At 42.1% G+C, this 17,072-nt stretch overlaps 1 protein-coding gene across 5 annotated transcripts in view; it reads left to right on the top strand.

Annotated features, from left to right (window-relative positions):
- The window catches only part of mef2aa (myocyte enhancer factor 2aa), an 88,815-nt gene that overhangs the window by 32,800 nt on the left and 38,943 nt on the right, over positions 1-17,072 (top strand). For all 5 annotated transcript variants that reach the window (XM_010892706.4, XM_010892707.5, XM_010892709.4 and 2 more), the window contains exons 3-4: positions 4,067-4,283; positions 12,001-12,204. In XM_010892706.4, coding sequence (XP_010891008.2) covers positions 4,230-4,283; positions 12,001-12,204 — 258 coding nt within the window. In that variant the 5' untranslated portion in view covers positions 4,067-4,229. The remainder of the gene's footprint in view (positions 1-4,066; positions 4,284-12,000; positions 12,205-17,072) is intronic.

The raw sequence follows: 17,072 nt of genomic DNA, 5'->3' as shown, positions 1-17,072 counted from the left end.
TAACACAGGAGTGATAGTTGCTGATTTTTGGGCTCTGGACGCCTAAGTGGATATTCTCTTGATAAGCTGTTTCCACTTATTTCCACTTATTTCCAATAGTCATTTACAATGTTAGCAATGTTCTCACTGTATTTCTGGCCATGTGGAGGGTTACTCACATCCACCTGTACAGATGCCATGCTGAGGATGAGTGGTGACAAGCTTCAGTGCTGGTGCCGGTCCCAGATCCCACGTGCTGTACTAATCCACTTGGGTTTAGTGTAACTCCGAATCCCCTGTGCTGCCTGGGCCCTGCCCTGCTCTGTCCTAAACAGATTAAGAGAGGTGTCCCAGCCAACGCTACATAATACCGATTCCCAGCCACAAATGGCAAACTATTAAGAACTGAGTAATTGCTGAAAGGTGGTGGGACTGGAGCCGGGGTTCCCGATATTTTTTGGTAATTTTCTTTTCAGTTTCTCTCACGACACCCATCTTAGGGGTCACGACTCATTTAAGATCTGTCTTTGTCACCTAATATTAAATGGGTTTTCTGTATTACTTTTTTGGCAAAAGATTTGTATGCAGTGTTTTGCTAAACTGTATTTTATATGTACAGTATAATTTACATATACAGTAATTTTGAAATCAAGATACTACAGATACTACTTAATTCATCAGTAAAAATACAAAATCACTTTGTAAAAGTGTTGCTTTGTCTGTGGGGATGTACTGTAGGACTTTCATGCATAATTTATGCTGTAATATTCTCCAATGTAAAGGATATAAATGTGGATTAATAGCATTAATGTTGTGTTATTAAAAAAGTTTACGACATTAATTAAAAGTCTTAACCAAGTGAAATCATGAAAGTGAAACTGGGTTTCCAGATAGAATCGGTCATTTTAAAAGGACTGTGTCTTTTGTTCAGAGAGTAGCTGTACCAAGTAGACAGCAGAACAACTGCTGCATATGAGGGACCTTAGCTTGTCACCTCAGATCTACGTAACATAAATGTCATGACAGAAAGCGTTACACCACAAGAACCAGCACACTCCTTGACTGGCTCTGACAGAACCTCTCACAGTTTAGAGACAAGGTAGAATGGCTGTGTTGATGTAGGTCTTAAATTGTAGAGTTAAGATAATCAAGTTGCCCATTCTTCAAAGGAAGAAATATGTACAGAAATACACACTCATAGACATACCAACAGAAAAAGTGTCAGAATGAGTATTTGGAAATGGCGAATGAGAAAGAACAGTGTCGTTCTCACCAGCTTGTTGTGATGTGGTGTAGGGAAATTCCTCATGAGGCTTGGTGTGGTTAGTTTCCTTAACATGGACAGCCATGTGTGGGTTGTTGGCTAGGTAATCTGCTGCTGAGTTTGTGGAGGTTAGATTCAGACAGTCAGACAGTATAATGCCAGTGTCTCGAACCCCTAATTACTGTGTGCCAGTGGAACTGGCCATTTCTGGTCCCATGATGTTAGTCAGCTCTCCTTGGTCTTTGGTAACTATAACGCTGACTGGTGAACTTTGGCTGACTACTGCAAAGTTATGCTCAACTAGAGGCACTGCTCTGTGGGGAAATATAGTTATATACTGTAGGCTTTTTTTCCCCATTTGCTTTTAAATGATGTACCCGTGTCAGTAAATACTGCTCCTCCAGAGAAAGGTCTATTTCACATAGAACTGAGGGGCAAAGTTCATGGGGTCTGCTATGGTAAGAGCTGGATGCCAGGTTGGCAGGTTATGGAGTGCCTCACGTGGGAAATACCTCATCCACCTCAGAGGATTTAAACCTAAGAATGCAAACCTGAGACTGTTAATTGTAATGCTGGAAAGCTGGCGACAGCTTGGGTCAGATGAGGCAGAGTGAAGCTTTGCGCTGTCTTCACAGGCATCTTAGTGACGATTTCTTACTGATCATTTGACAGAAGGACGGACACCAAGGGTGATTGGACCTAACATGAATGAACTAGTTAAAGCTCTGTGATTCTGTCATCCTGCAATGGGTTATTAGATTCAAAGGGATAGTGCACAGATATTTCCAAATTACATTGGTTTCCTTACCCTGTAAGCAGACTGTGGACATCAATGACAGAAATCCATGCTTTCGTTTTGCTCCGTTAGTTTTAGCTTTTTTCTGATTGGCATTTACTTGGATATGTTTAATATATATAAATATACTGTATATAGTGTCATATATGTGTATATTACCTGGACATTGCAAATTGTTCACTCTGGTTGCCTACAGTGGGGATTACCTTTCAAATGTGAAACTAATCTTCTAAAGTCAGACACATCTTGGCTTCAACTACTCAAAGCTGCACCAGGTGAAATACTAACATATAAAGGGAAACACTTTGTGTGAATAAAAACAATAGATTATTTGGATTAAACAGTAAGTTTGATGAAGTTCTTAAAGGGGATCAGTGAACAATTTATGACTGTTAGCAGGCATATGTGTGACTTTGATGGCCAATGCATTATGGCTTAGAATGCAGCTCGTCTAATTAATCAGTCAGATTTATTTTTTAAAGCCCCTTTTACATCAGCATATGTCACATGCGCTTATACCTAGTCTAAAGACCCCAAAAGCAAGGAAGAACAACAACTTGAAGTGCAGTGTCTAGGAACAACTCGGTAGAGATATATGGGAACCTGGGAATATATCAGGTGATTAGCTGGTCTCTGAGGGGTGGCCAGACCTTTTCTGGCTGTGCCGGGTTGAGTTCATAAAACACCATGAACCTTTAAGGCCACATCATTCATCAATATATTGACCCATTCAGATGACTACTGGGTCAATGTATGTGTCCTTTGGAAGAATAAAGACTCTCAACACAACAAAGAGGACTTGGATGACAGGGCAGGGGTTTGTCCAATCAGCATACAGGATCTCTGAAACAACTGCTTTTATAATGCAATGTAATCTCCACTTGTTTTCTATGTGTGCAATTATCTTGTTTTTTAGATAGCCTATTCAGTTTTTTACCTCCTCATCCTTGTTTTGCAGTACAGGTAGTCAGAAAAAAGTTGATGCTCCAAAAACAGCCAAATAGATCCTTTTCGAAATGTCTAGACCCTCTGTATAGTGTTGAAGACTTTAAATGTTGTTATACCAACCTTTATCTGTAACGTTTTATTTTGCACAACACAACCTTTTTGCCCTATTCAGCCGTTCCATTCTCTGTATATTCTGCTACTGCAGTAGCTGGAGTCACAACAAAATGAAATGTAACTTTGCAGATAAAGATTGGAATGACAACTTTGTGTAACAAACATCACTATGAGAACCACACCTTTTTCACCCTCCAATTTCCTGATATCCAATTGTATCCATGTCCTGTCTCATAGCAACAATTCAGCGATTTAGGAAAGCAACATGATGTCACGTGAGTATGTGCGTGTGCACACTCCCTCACCTGGCGCCCTCCACTTGCACTGCCTGTCCTGCCAGAGGGGGTTGCCACAGACCAATATGAGCAGGAAATCCCCAGCTAGCAGCACTGTCAAGGCTTAAACCTAGACTAAAAATATGTAATGGGAACTCTTGTTTTAGATGAAGAAGTGAATCGCTGGTTGAGCTAAGGCTCTCAAAAACAAGTGAAACTGCACAGAAAAGGTTTCTGGACCATTCTATAACATCGCATTTCCATTCAAATAGAGAATTGGTTGTACAAAATGTAAGCTCTATTTAAGTTTCAGAAGCTCTTAAGTCCCTTTTTTTTTCTTCTTCTCATTGGTTTTCCGAATCAGGCCTATTCAACACCAGGGAGCATGAACACATCATTAAGCATTTTCCAAGCAGTTTCTCATTTATGTCTGAAGCGTTGTGCCAGTGGCTCCAGCTGCTGTGGGAGTGCAGGTGTGGAGATAAGGAGCCGTGTGCTCCAGTTGGTCTCATATCCCCTCTATGTCAGGGACTGGAACCCAGAGCCATCAGCTGCTTTGAAGTGAGAAAAGATCACTGAGTGTTGTGCTGTTAATTATTTTCTCTCCCTCCTTCCTTTTCCTTTTCTCCACCCCCAACCCCCACCCCCCACCCCCCACCCAACACCCCCCACCCTGCTCTCTCCCTGCAGATTGTGCCGTGGTCACGCGAAGGATAGTGCGAGACAGAGAAAAGAGAGAGAGAAGAGAGAAGAGAGAGTGTTGTACGATGTGCTTGGAGTAAAGGAAAGAAGACGAGCTCGGTTGTTTTTCTGATATTCTTGCGGTGTCAGAGAGACCGAACAGGACGTAGAGATGGGACGGAAGAAGATACAGATCACGAGGATCATGGATGAGAGGAACAGGCAGGTCAGTCCCCCCCCCCCCACTGCTCCACATGCTGTATAAGCCAATGACAGAAGGCTACTCCCACTTGAATACATGAAGCCTACAGTGGTGTCCGGTGTGGCGTTGTCAAACTGGAGTACACTTCCCACCAGGTCTTCACCCGTGGTGAATTCTTGACAGGGACTCAAAGCGACTGTTGACTACTGTGTGTTTTATGTTAACAGCCACTTCTGTTTGAGGATGCATTGGTCTATTTTCAATCCATTATGTAGAAGCGTGTGAACTTTAGATCTCTGTATCTCCAGTGTATGTGTTGGCTAGGGGGCAAACTGTTATGCCTGAAAACGGATGAAAATATTAGATGAGGATTACAGAAGATCATGTTCACATGTCATATAAACGTAGATTTTTTTTTTATCAACTCTTTCGTTTTTTATGAACTAAGTTTTAGGCAGAACAAAATGAACTTCTGTCCCCAAAGTCCCAGCCAGACAAACAGGGCGCATGACATTTCTTTTTTGTCAGTGCAGCCGTATTTACAGACATGATTTCCTTGCCGCCCTGCAATTTCAGCACACGAAGTTGATGAGACAGCAGCAGTAGTATAGCCGGGCTGCTTGGCGTGGGAGGGAACCCAGAGCGCCGAGCAATGAGCAGGGGGTGAGCTGGGCGAAGTAGGGCGACTGTGGCCTCTCCACACTGGAGGGCTTGTCCCTTGGCCTGGTAGGGCCTCTCTCTCTGGGCTCTGTGCGGTCGCCGCTGCTTGGTAGTAATTAGGAGAAGCCACTGCACCACAGCACCCTCTCATTAGCAGGGTGGGTCAGTCAGCAGGACACACTGCACCCTTCTATCCCTAAACTGTGACTGCCATGACTCTGGCTCTGGCCAGCCACAGAGAGCACAGGCCTTCTCTGGAATTCAGTCTGTCTGCCTGCTCTCGCTAAATATAAACCCCTAAACAAAGCCCCGTCCTGTCCGCTCAACCACTGTCTCTTAGTCCTAATGAACATATCTTCGGAGAGCAGAAATCTCTGGAATTTTCGTATCCCCACATCTTGTAGAATATACTGATGGGTGTCGGGTTGTCGGTGTGCCTGCTCCAAAGTGTTTTATGTTTTGTTTTATATCGATGATAAAATATGAATAAGTAGTATTTGAGCAAGATCCAATAGGACATACCCTATTTTCCCCCTCTCAAAGTGAAATGTTCACTCTCTAGCGGGTGAAAAAGCATTTATGCCATGCACACAGAAAGCTAATTGAGGTTTTGCTCGCTCTCCTGAGGGTGTTAACATGAGACCTCGTGCCCTAGCCCCTCAGCTGCTCTGCCCCGCTTCCCCCATGTCTCAGCGTTACTGTGTGGGATTGTGGGATGCAACTCAGCCAAGTGAGAAACAAAAATCTACACGATGGGCCAATTATCAGCATAACACCTGGTTCTGGGTGCGATCCAAATAGCAGTCCAAGGGAGTGTTGGATCCTGCCAGAGCATAAGTATCTACACCATCTGCACTGACCTGTGACATCAGCGAAAAAGGAGAAGGAAGGAGAAGACAACACAAATTCCACTTAGTTTTTATTGCTAAACCGGCAAGCCTTGGGATAGTTATTATTTGGAGAAAAAAAAAAAAAAAAAAAAAAGATTGTGTAGGTGAAATCACGTCTACATGTATTGCATAAGTAGAGCTGTGGAGATGGGTTGCCTATCTAACAGTTATCTGACAAAGGAATAACCGTCGTCTTTTGTAGTTTAGGTAATTTCAACGTAATGACTTGAATACAAGGAATACATTTGTTATGTCTGTTTCCATATTGTTATATGTGTTTCTAGTAGATAGACCATATGGTTAAAAGAAAATAGCCTAATTAATGAAAAAAGTATTAAATTAACAAGCATTATTTTTCAGTTAACTCTGCAATTCTTCCAGATGCCCCCAGTGTACTGTAGCTCAAAAACATTATGATGAAGACATATTGACTGTAAGAAATACATGTAGGACAACTGTGATAATCTTAACTACTCAAAAGTGCCACTTGAGATCTCATAAATTACAAAAAATTATTAAAGGTTGCCAGTGTCCTGCCGACATTCTTTCAAGTACATTTTCAATATTTCCAGTAACATATATTCCACTTGAGTGGTAACATATACTGCCTCTTAATTAATGTGTCTATTGTCTTGCCATACGTTTTAGAAATGTCCCACTACTTCATCTCTCGTAATGGTTATCTGTTGAACACAGCCTTTGCCAGTAATGTGGTTTTGCTGGCTCAGCAGCAGATAATCTTCTATGAGAATAGGGCACACTGTGTAAACCCTGGGAGTGCTGTGAAAAATAAAGCTCTACCATGATAATGTGATGCATGTGTATCTTCTCTCCATGGACCATGAACCAAACAGTCTCCTGTCCCCGGGGTGTGCTCCTAACCAAGGAGGAACGGCCATTAGCATATAGGCTCATTGTCGGAAGACAATTATAATCTTTATCTTTGTGGCTTCGCCGCCAGCAATCCGTATTCATAGCATTAAAGTGAACGAAGGCCTTAAGTGGGCTAATTAAATAGCGTGGTAATGCAGGACGCAGCATGGGCATGGTGGGGGGGGGGGGGGGGGGGGGTCTCCTCACATCATCGCTACGAGTGCTCTGGGAGAGATGTTGACCTTTCACGATTTATGGCAGAGAGGGTTGCATGGGTTGGGAGGTCTGATATTGCTCTATTTATCAAAAGAAATGGATTAGCCGCACTCTCCCATGTGGTTGTCATCCCAGGCAGAGCACGCCATTTCTGGGATGTTCCTTTTGGCAGCCCATTTTAGTCGAATCCCCTATTCATGAATGTATGTCCTTATTGGAGGTGTGCTCACCCTACACCCCCCCCCCCCCCGAGCATTCCTCTTCATACCACATGAAACATGAAGGACGCTAAGGTCCTGTCATGCATACAGTACGCTGGTACAGTGAGCCCTTCATATCCCAGACACCAGTCCAATAAAGTGGTCCTTAGTGCAGGCAAAAAGCCTCGGCTCGGCGAGCCTGGCTGAGCAGAGCAACCTGCCTGACATTCTAATTGCAAACCTGTGTTATGGATAAATGCCATAATGGAGCTCGACAACAGGACCACCGTGGGTGGGTGGTGCCTTAGCTCAGCCCCAGCCAGAGGAAAGCAGGATCGCATTTACTGCACCACCCTATCACCAATGAAAACACACACCTGTCTCATTTATGGAATCTGTCCGGCTAATTCAAGAAATTAAAATGAAATTATTCCCTCAGGCCTAATCTAATAATATCGGTAGCCTCATGAGAACTATTTCAAACAGGGAAGCTGTCTGTTGTGTCTTGATTGTGTTGTGACAGCCTTTGCCTCCGGGTAAGTACAAAACAGCAACATGGGAGCCTTTGGGGGAGGCGACAGGCCTTTTTTTGAAACCGTGTGTGGGGTCTTGTGAAAAGACAGTGGGTGATACAGAGCTGTCTTGTTTAGAAGCGGAGTCGGGTGAGGATGGCTGCGGCGGGCCCGGGGAGAGCCGCAGAGCTAGCGCCTCATGTCTAACGACCTCCTCTGGATGCCATTAAGCAGGCTCACTGGGGGTAATCGCCCAAGTCATTAAAAGTTTGATGATTTCGCTGCTGGGTGGACGGTTGCATGTCCTTGCTGTGGCTCACTTTGGATTTGGCTTCGGCACGTCATGCTTGTGGGCAGAGTGTTGCTCTCTACATTTTTCTCCCTCTCCTACTAGGGAGCAGCGGAGCACGTCTTTATTTTTCATTCCCTTCTCTCTCTGTGTTGAAATTGAAAGCTCTCAGACCAACTCCATTATTTTTTGAACAGCTGACGTCTTGTTGATGGAGGCTGAAGAGAGAGAATAAAGAAAGGTGAAGTGGTGGATCACAGAGGACGCCAGGGGAAGTGTACTACCTATGACGTATGAGACAAATAATATGTAACTGTCCAACAAATGAGAGGGAGGCAGCTATATGAAACACAACGTAATCGTTCCCATAGTTACATCTTAACTAGAGGTTAATATGTAAGAGCAGACTAGTGGTCTGCTCTTGTCAGGTTGAGACAATGAGTTCATTCAACCTCTATTACCAATCAGCAGTGGAAAGACCGTAGTGACTGCAATGATTCAGATGACGTCCGATCCAGAACTGAACATGTTTTGGTAAACTCTATGCAGAGAGAATTCATGTAAACCTAGCAGAAGAGGCCAGAGCAGTGGACTAATGTCTTGGAGTCTGATGGGATTTTAGGGAGGATCATCTGAGTGCAGCAGTGATCAATTGGCACAGTGCTTCAGGGGCTGTCCATTCCCCCTGTGAGAACGGATCCAGCCAGACAGGACAGGAGGTTCTGTACTTTAGTGCTGTGCAGGGAGCTGGGAGACCCGGGCCTCTACATTTTCTGACATGGAGACCATCATAGTGGACATGGAGCTCCATCAACCCTCTAAATGTGTCCCAGACCCAGGCACAACCTCCATCATCATCAAGCCAGTCCCTGATGGCCCGTTTGTCTTCCTGACATCTCTCCCTGAGGACGGGCCGTCCATGTCATTCTCTGGAGACTCTATGTTTTCCTGATCCTTTCAGCTTGGTCGCTGGCAGAAAAGGCTATACTGTATAGTAGTAGGTTACACATAGAACCACCTCACCAAGCTAGACACCTGATTGATGACATCCCTTATTCTATTCATTTGTCGCCTCACATTTCATTACTGGATACAGTGGTCAGTAAAAACATTCTGAACCACAATCTCTGAGAAAGGCACTTCAAAAATAGGATGACTGGTAGAAAACCTGAACAGAATGTAGTTGGAGAAAGTTTCATCAGCAGAATTAGCACCTCAACTCTTCACTTACAAGTCTGAAAAGGTCAAGGTTAAATTTGATTACTGTCTTTCTGCATGTGTGGGTTATTAGAATGACCTTATCAAAGGCTGCAGAAAGCTGAAGAAGTTGATGCATTTTGGCTTACTTTTTTTGGGGGGGGGGGGCAAATGTTAATATATTTGCATTTGAGTGCTTGGCAGAAGATAATAGTAGCACACTAGTAAGTTGTGATATTCTAGTACTTTGTTCCACCTGATTTGCAGTGGACACCACTTTTGCTGTCATTGTGAATCACATGAATTAAGACAGTACATTAACTGAACACAATCATTAGAGTTGAAGCACCACCCAAATTCTAGAGAAACCCATAGCTAGTGTATGTGGGTCTATTTGATGTGGTGAGCTGTAAGAAAACACTGCCTAAGAAGTAACTCACGTGACCTAAAGGATGTCAGTGGTTTTCCGCTGTCTCACTAGGTAGTCTTCCCAGAGAAGTCGGGTGAAGGCGGAGTGCGTCTGTCAACCCAAAGGCCCACTCCTCTACAAGGTCTGTGACTCCGCGGTGTGGGCTACCGACAGTCATGGCACGAAGGTTTCTTTCTTGCTTGCGTGTCAGATAGTGTTTCTGTGATACATATAGGACAATGATGTACAGTATATCAACGTGAGTCAGTGTGAAGCACAGTATGTGGGCATGATTTTTGCCCCCGTCTACATTCTCTTCACTGAACAAGACAGTTAAACCGGGTTTTACTGACGATCCAGTCAGTGCATGGAAAAGCCAAAATCCGGGAATGGGGGAAGACCTCTGTTCCCTGCCAGGGCAATGTGAGGTGGAGTGAGGTGACCGGCTCTCTGTGCTCCTCAGAGGGACATGGCCCTGCTCGTCCTGCTCCTCTACCCTGCAGCCCAACCAGGTGGAGCACCCGGTCAGTTCACTATCCCAGGTTTAGCCACGACTCCCTCCCTTTGTCACTCAGCTTAGCCGACATGCTCATCTGCTAAAAGGCAGTCAATTTGTTAATAATTTCTCCACGTGACGGGCAATGCTTTCCAGCCGGTTAAGCAAATTAACAAGTAAACAAGCAAGCAGCTTGACTGGGAGTGTAGGTCAAGGGAGGCCGGCGTCAGGTGGTTTGGCTTGTCATACAGTGGTCTTGTCATACAGTGGCCTTGTCATACAGTGGCCTTTTACACTGCACCAAGATATCCTGTAGCTTAATGTACAGTTACTGTGTTACTGTCAGGCCTGATGAGAATTGAGTGTGTCTGGTACTCTGTGGACCAAGGATACAGAGACTTACCCTTGTCTGCCCCTATTGAGCATATCGCCTCCACAGCGCAAATAAACACTACGACGTGCACAAAAGCAATAGCTGAGGGTTAGGCAACCCTGTTGCTTGAGTGCTGTACTTCCTGCAGGACTTTACCAGGTGCAACACTAAACAAAATGAAACTAACCGATCGGTTCAGTGATTGGCTTTCTTCGACACATTTCGGCTTTCAGGCCGGTTAAATTAAAATCATGAAATGCCTACAGTACAGTTCTCCAGGATAAGGTTTGAGTATGCCGGCAATAAACTGAGGAGATGCTCTCTGGTCGGGGTGGTATGCCATCTTATGTCAAAGGTCATTAACTTATGCAGCTCATGCTTGGTGTCATTTTAGAAAATGTTATTTTGCTATTTGGTTTGTCATTATGCCTACTGCATTTGACAAGTGGTCAGTGACTGTTAAAGATCCTGACCTGGGTATGTCCCAGAGCTGTAATACACCTGTCAAATTACCTTCTGTGTGGAAGATTTGAAAATCATGACTTTACACTTGGAGTGACCCCACTGTCTGAGTGTAGACAGAGACGCTATGCAACTCATTGGTTTATATAGAATCTGTTAAATTAGGAGTACAAAAAGCTGTGACCAATTCAAGTTTAACAAAGCTAGCTCATCTGCTGAGCTTCTCTTAGTAGGTTCCGAAATTCGCAGAAGTGAATACAGACACATTCTCCCTCTTTTGAATGTGAATAAAGCATTGTTTTCAGTAGCATATCCGTAGCGTAGCTCTGGCTTTATACTGTAACGCAGAATACATGAATGCAATTCAAATGATGCCTAGTGTGAGGATGATAGGCTTGCACAAATACTATCCAGGAGGTGGATCACAAGCATTACAGAACAGTTCCTCAAAATCCACTGCCGGTAAAACAATTTACAAATCTGCTTTCCTTGTTTTTCTTTGCCTGGATGATGTTGTACAATGATGGGGCCGCATAAGCATACAGCACCGAAGAGGCGATAAAGCAGTGCTACATAATGACTTGTGTATCAGGTACAGGCAACCAAATAGAGAGAGATGCAGGACAGAAAGTCAGCAGAGAGGGTTAGGTTACAGTACCACTGGAGTGATGCGTGACCCGCAGTCCCATCTGTGGGCTCGTGTTACATTTGGAGTGATGCAGGGGCAGGGAGAGAGCGTTGTGTCTGCCCTACATGGACTAGGAGCTAATATAATGTATGGATCCCTGTTCCCAACGCCCTGATTCAGCCAGCTGAACCGCTACATTGCTTTGCACTGCCTGACCTCTGGCCTGCTAACCAGAGACACCAGCATAGCCATTATCCCTGAAGGAATAAACATGGCTACGTCTTGTGAATGAGGAGAGATGGAGATAGGAGGGTGTCTTATTTTCGGTGCTGTAACTGTACAGCTGCAGCCTGACCCCTGTTGAACCAGTAAGAACACCCCCAGGCTGCAGCTCAACATAATTTCCCATTCTGTTTAAGCACCGTCTTTCATACATGCATACTAAATATGTGTTGGATGTGTTTATGCAGATTTTCGGAATTTGAATATATATATACCCCCCCCCCCCAATGTTCTTCCTGTTTGTGTCTTCTCAGGTTACCTTCACGAAGAGGAAGTTCGGGCTAATGAAGAAGGCCTATGAGCTCAGCGTTCTATGTGACTGTGAGATAGCCCTGATCATATTCAACAGCTCAAATAAACTCTTTCAGTATGCGAGCACAGACATGGACAAAGTCCTGCTCAAATACACCGAGTACAATGAGCCCCACGAGAGCAGAACCAACTCTGACATTGTCGAGGTGAGTTGGCTCAACATTTACACTGTATCAGGGACGGAAACCCACACATATGTGTTATGTAGGAAAATGACAACTTTCGGGCTTTGGGACTGAAGGGCTAGTAACAGTTTGTAGTCAGATAGGGCAGAGGACGTCTGCAGCCTCTGATAAGTTGAGCTTCAGTTCAGTCCACCAACCGACAGGAAAATCTACCAAGGCACAGGCCTGCCCTCAGTAGATGTCCAAACAATATGGAAACCCTCTGATCCTATCTTGTAGATACTAGCATGTAGAATTAATATACTCATGTGTAATTGCAAAATAGACGTAGTATTCCAGCAGTACTTTCAAAGAGCTAGTGTCCCTCTACAAAGCGAAACATTAACACAGAAAAATAATTACCCACTTGTGATGTCCGACTACTTTGTCAGAGTAAGCGTTACTGAAAAGAAAATGGGGATGACTGTGAATCCTTCAGGATTCAAATACCTCTCACTGCCTCACTCTTGGTTTTGCAGTCTATTCATTACCTGATTTGGAAGCTATCCAGCATACCACAATTGGTTCTGTGAATGTTTGCAGAACAGTCCTTACGTTCCAGAATGTTTTCACAGAACATAAAAACTGTCCATCCATGCAGATTATTTTTAGAATTGTTACAAAAGGATTTCCAGAAAACATGTAGTTTGTTATTTTAAGGTTCATGGAAAGTTTCAATAGGTTTTGGGAACAGTCTAGTTGGACCCAAAGTTATTATAGTTGTGTGGTTTGATATATATCTACATATATTGAAGTTGCAGTATTTGATTTCCAAGCCAGGTCTTTTATACTCTGCACCATTAGAGAACGGCTCTTGCATCTTCAGTTTGGATTGCCATGGAAATCAGGAAAAGTATCAAAATTCTGTCAATAGTAATAACATTCGGCGAATGTTCTTTTCCTTAAATCAGAGACTGGGTTAGATCTGGGACATCAGGTGGGGGAAGTTTGAGAGTTGAGTACTTCAGGTTTTAGGCTGCTGGGATGCTGAAAACAGCACAGCCCTGCTTTAAAGCCAGAGCAAATAGCTGATATATTTACACAATATGTATGTTGTCATCACAATAATTAGATTATCACTGAAGTAGGCTGACTATGGCATTGTCAGGTAATCGCTTAACTCTGCTTACAACAGTGTTTGCAAATTGAATAACATTTATTTCAATAAAATAAATGTTTGATATTGCTCAAGAATTTAAAGTCCACTGGTTTAGGGTTGTTTGCCACCTGAAAGTATTCGCAATATTGTGACAACGCTGTTAGGATTTTAAGACTCTTTTTTATGTTTTACTAAAAAGTGCCTTAGCTAAAAAGTATTTTTACATCTGCAATTGTCACAAAGTGCTTGTCCAGATTCCCTTATATAAATTGAACTTAAACCAATTCAAAATTTTTACTTAGTAATAATCACAAAGTATAGGGAAAAGAAAGGCATTGATGCTCAATTAACAAATTCATTTAAATCACGTTTCTTAAGACTTCAAAATATGATTATGAATGTAAATCATTAAGTACTGTGTTACCAATACACAGCATAGAAAATGAATACATTTTAATTACTTAATGTGTTCTGTCCTGATTCTGTGGAAATATTAGACAAAAAACATAATGTCAACATATCCACAAGTGCAAATGGTTTATGATATGACTGTGTATCTGGAAAATGCTGTTACAATGCCATATACTTTTAACCCAGTTGGTCTAAAATCTGTGTTCAGTACTTTTAGATGTTTCACAATTATGTTGAAGCTTTTTAACAAGATTACCCGATAAAACAATTCACAAGATTGTTGACAAGTTGAATCAGGCATACGGTACTGCTGATCAAAATACATGGAACAGCTAGGGATCCCAGAAGATAGGCTTCATAATCACTGAAATAAAATGGGGATTTACTGTATTAAAATTGCTTTTCTTTTCTTTAAAAAGCTATTCATTAACATGATGGGGATGTTGTGGTAGTGGCATGTAAAACTTACATCCTTCTTTATTTAAATCTTCTAAGACAATGTTACATATGTTTTTGGATCTCTTGTGATGTACTCAGAATGTAACCACAACTGAAAGTTTTGAGACATTAAAATAATTATGGCTACATTAAATGGATTACACATTCTTGCAACACTAAATTAATGTAATGTGCACTCTAATAATCAATTTATATTTCCATGATATTGGAAGGAATTTAAAATAATATTATTTTTTAATAGAAATATTTTAATTATCAGCAATTATCAACTACAAAATGTTTGTGTTTTAGGAACATTGGTGATATCCACTTGCAATATCTATTGACAGTTTTTAGTACCAAAATAAAACATAGATAATCATCCGCACTGAACAGTTTTTGAACATTTTCCACCAATTAAGGAATATTCTGACAACATTTACATCCGTGAAGTAGACACAGACTAGGTCTCATGTTTTAAGTTTGAATGAGGTGGTTTTATTAGGACATACATTTTCCTCGTTTCTGCGCGGCTAACTGCATCGTAATACTCTTTTGTTTTTACTGGCAGACTTCACTCAAACCTACCTTGTTTTTACTCTGGTTGACAAAAGCACAATAAGAGTTATCCACATGATGAATACATACATTCCAAGAATCCCACGTTTCATAGTCTTTCACCAAAAGAAATTGCATAAAAGGAGTAGGCTGCGGCTGGTATCATTTATTCATTTTACTGCTGCTAGTGAATTACCTGCTCGGCAGAGCTGCAAAACAGTATTCTGGCATCCAGCAGGTTCAGTACTCCCTGTGCTCTCTCTATGCTAAGCAGGGTCTCACCTACATAAAAAATAAATGGACGCACTCAACACTTACGTAACAGTGACCCCATGTTTATCTTTTGTGTGTTGGTGGTCCTTATTTTATTCCAAAAGTAGATAATATTTGTAGGCATTTTTATATATGGAATGGATTCATTGTTAGCTATTTGTTTGCCATAAATTCGCCCTAACCTTTTGAGATGTCTATTGTGATTCAACAGTACACTAGTGTATGTGCCAATCGCTGTTGTGGTTTATTGATGTTTGTCAGTTGTTGTAATTGCCATGTACTGTACTCTTCAGGGTAAACCCTTAGCCCTGTCAATAGTCCATCACAAACTGAACAGTATTACAAGCTGGTGGGGATCTGATCATTTCCCCCCATAGCCTCTCTAGCATCTCGCAAGCTAGGATACTGCCCTGCTCCTGTGATGCCAATGAAAGGCGAGAACAATGCAGCATTGTCCCTGTTCACTCAGCCAGCATCTGCGCAGATATGTGCAAATCCCTCTAGCCCTGCTGGCTATGTGGCAAAGGTTTATATTTGAAGAAGCAGAGCAGAAGTAACCAGGCCTGTCCAGGCTTCACTTGAACATTTCCACTCAAGCCACCGTTCAGGGTTCCAAAAGGTTCTGTGGCACAACAGTAAACACCAGAGCCATTAAAAAGAGCTGTGTGTCTGCTCTGGCCTCATCAGATCTATCCTAGGCTGTTGGCTGCATCATGTTGTTGGTTGCTGTTATGTAGATAGCTTGTTGGTGTCTTTCAAGGAGATTTGTTTACTTTTATTCTTATAGACCTAAGGATGCAGTCCAGGATATTCGGCCATTGGTTGTAAAACCTTGGCTTTAGAGTCGTGTACATGTCATGTTTGTGACAATACGAGCACCAGGTCATCAAAACCCCTCACTTTCAAACCCCTCACTTTCAATTGAATGACTAACCGCAATATGATAGTGATTCTACTGATAGTGTACTGTAGGCAAATATGAACAACATATTACACATCCAGCACAAAATGGGAGATACATAAAAAAGAATGTAACTTTAAGTCTTCCATTTTCATTTTTTTTTAATGTAACACATTGTATCAAACTTAACAAAAACAACAACAAAACAACCCAAACAAAGTATCACTTAATTCATCCAGCCACCTGATTCCACCTACGTCATATTGCACTGCTGCACTTTAGCTACTGTACCGTGTTGTGGTCTAGTTTTGTTGTAATGCTAGCAGCAATAACAACCACAGTTCTGCGTACCAGTCAGATGATCATTTGAGAGTCAACATCTTGTTGAAAGTTACTACCAAAAGGTTGACATCAACAAACAATAACTACATATATTTGCTGCTATATACTATATACCGAAAATGTGGATAAATTACTAAACTCTATAGGACAGTTATCTGCCAGCCTTCGAAAAGGACAACATTTCTATATTTAAAAAATTGTCCCACCATTGATTAGTCAAAATGTGATTAGTCCACTGCTCCAACATTATGCTTTAATACAACTGAATAATAGATGGTGTCAATCTAGCTTTTTAAGATCTAGCTAATGGCCGGTTTAGATATACTGAATCTACTCAAGGACTGTCCCAAAAAATGTGTCCCCTTTCTCTTCAGCATTAACAGCATTAACATAAACTTTTTAACACAAACTGTGGATTTTTTTATTTTTATAATATAATTGTGAACTGTATGTAATGTAATGAAAATAACATAATTTCCGTGCGTATAGCCAATGTTATAGGGAGATCATATGACTCTATCCTTACAGCCATACTGTAGGTCCCCAGTCATTGTACATGGATGAGAGAACTACTGAATGGGTCTGTAATGGTAATATGCCCCTTCCTATTTCCCTCTTTGCTTCTCTCTCTGTGGTGATGTGTCTCACATGGTCACTCACACCCTAACATTTACCGAAATGTATAAATTGCATTAAATTGATAATTGCCACACAAACAGTAATTTGCTCCTCTGCTGTGCTTGAGAGACCAAGCAAATCCTATCGGAGTTTCATCGGGCAGCATACGTTCCCATTCCATGTGCAAAGCCAAATCAAAGGTCACATTCT

This window comes from Esox lucius, chromosome 19 (assembly GCF_011004845.1).
Source record: "Esox lucius isolate fEsoLuc1 chromosome 19, fEsoLuc1.pri, whole genome shotgun sequence".
Classification (NCBI taxonomy): Eukaryota; Metazoa; Chordata; class Actinopteri; order Esociformes; family Esocidae; genus Esox; species Esox lucius.
Note: the sequence above shows the minus strand (reverse complement) of the source record. Positions and strands in the feature narration are given on the sequence as shown.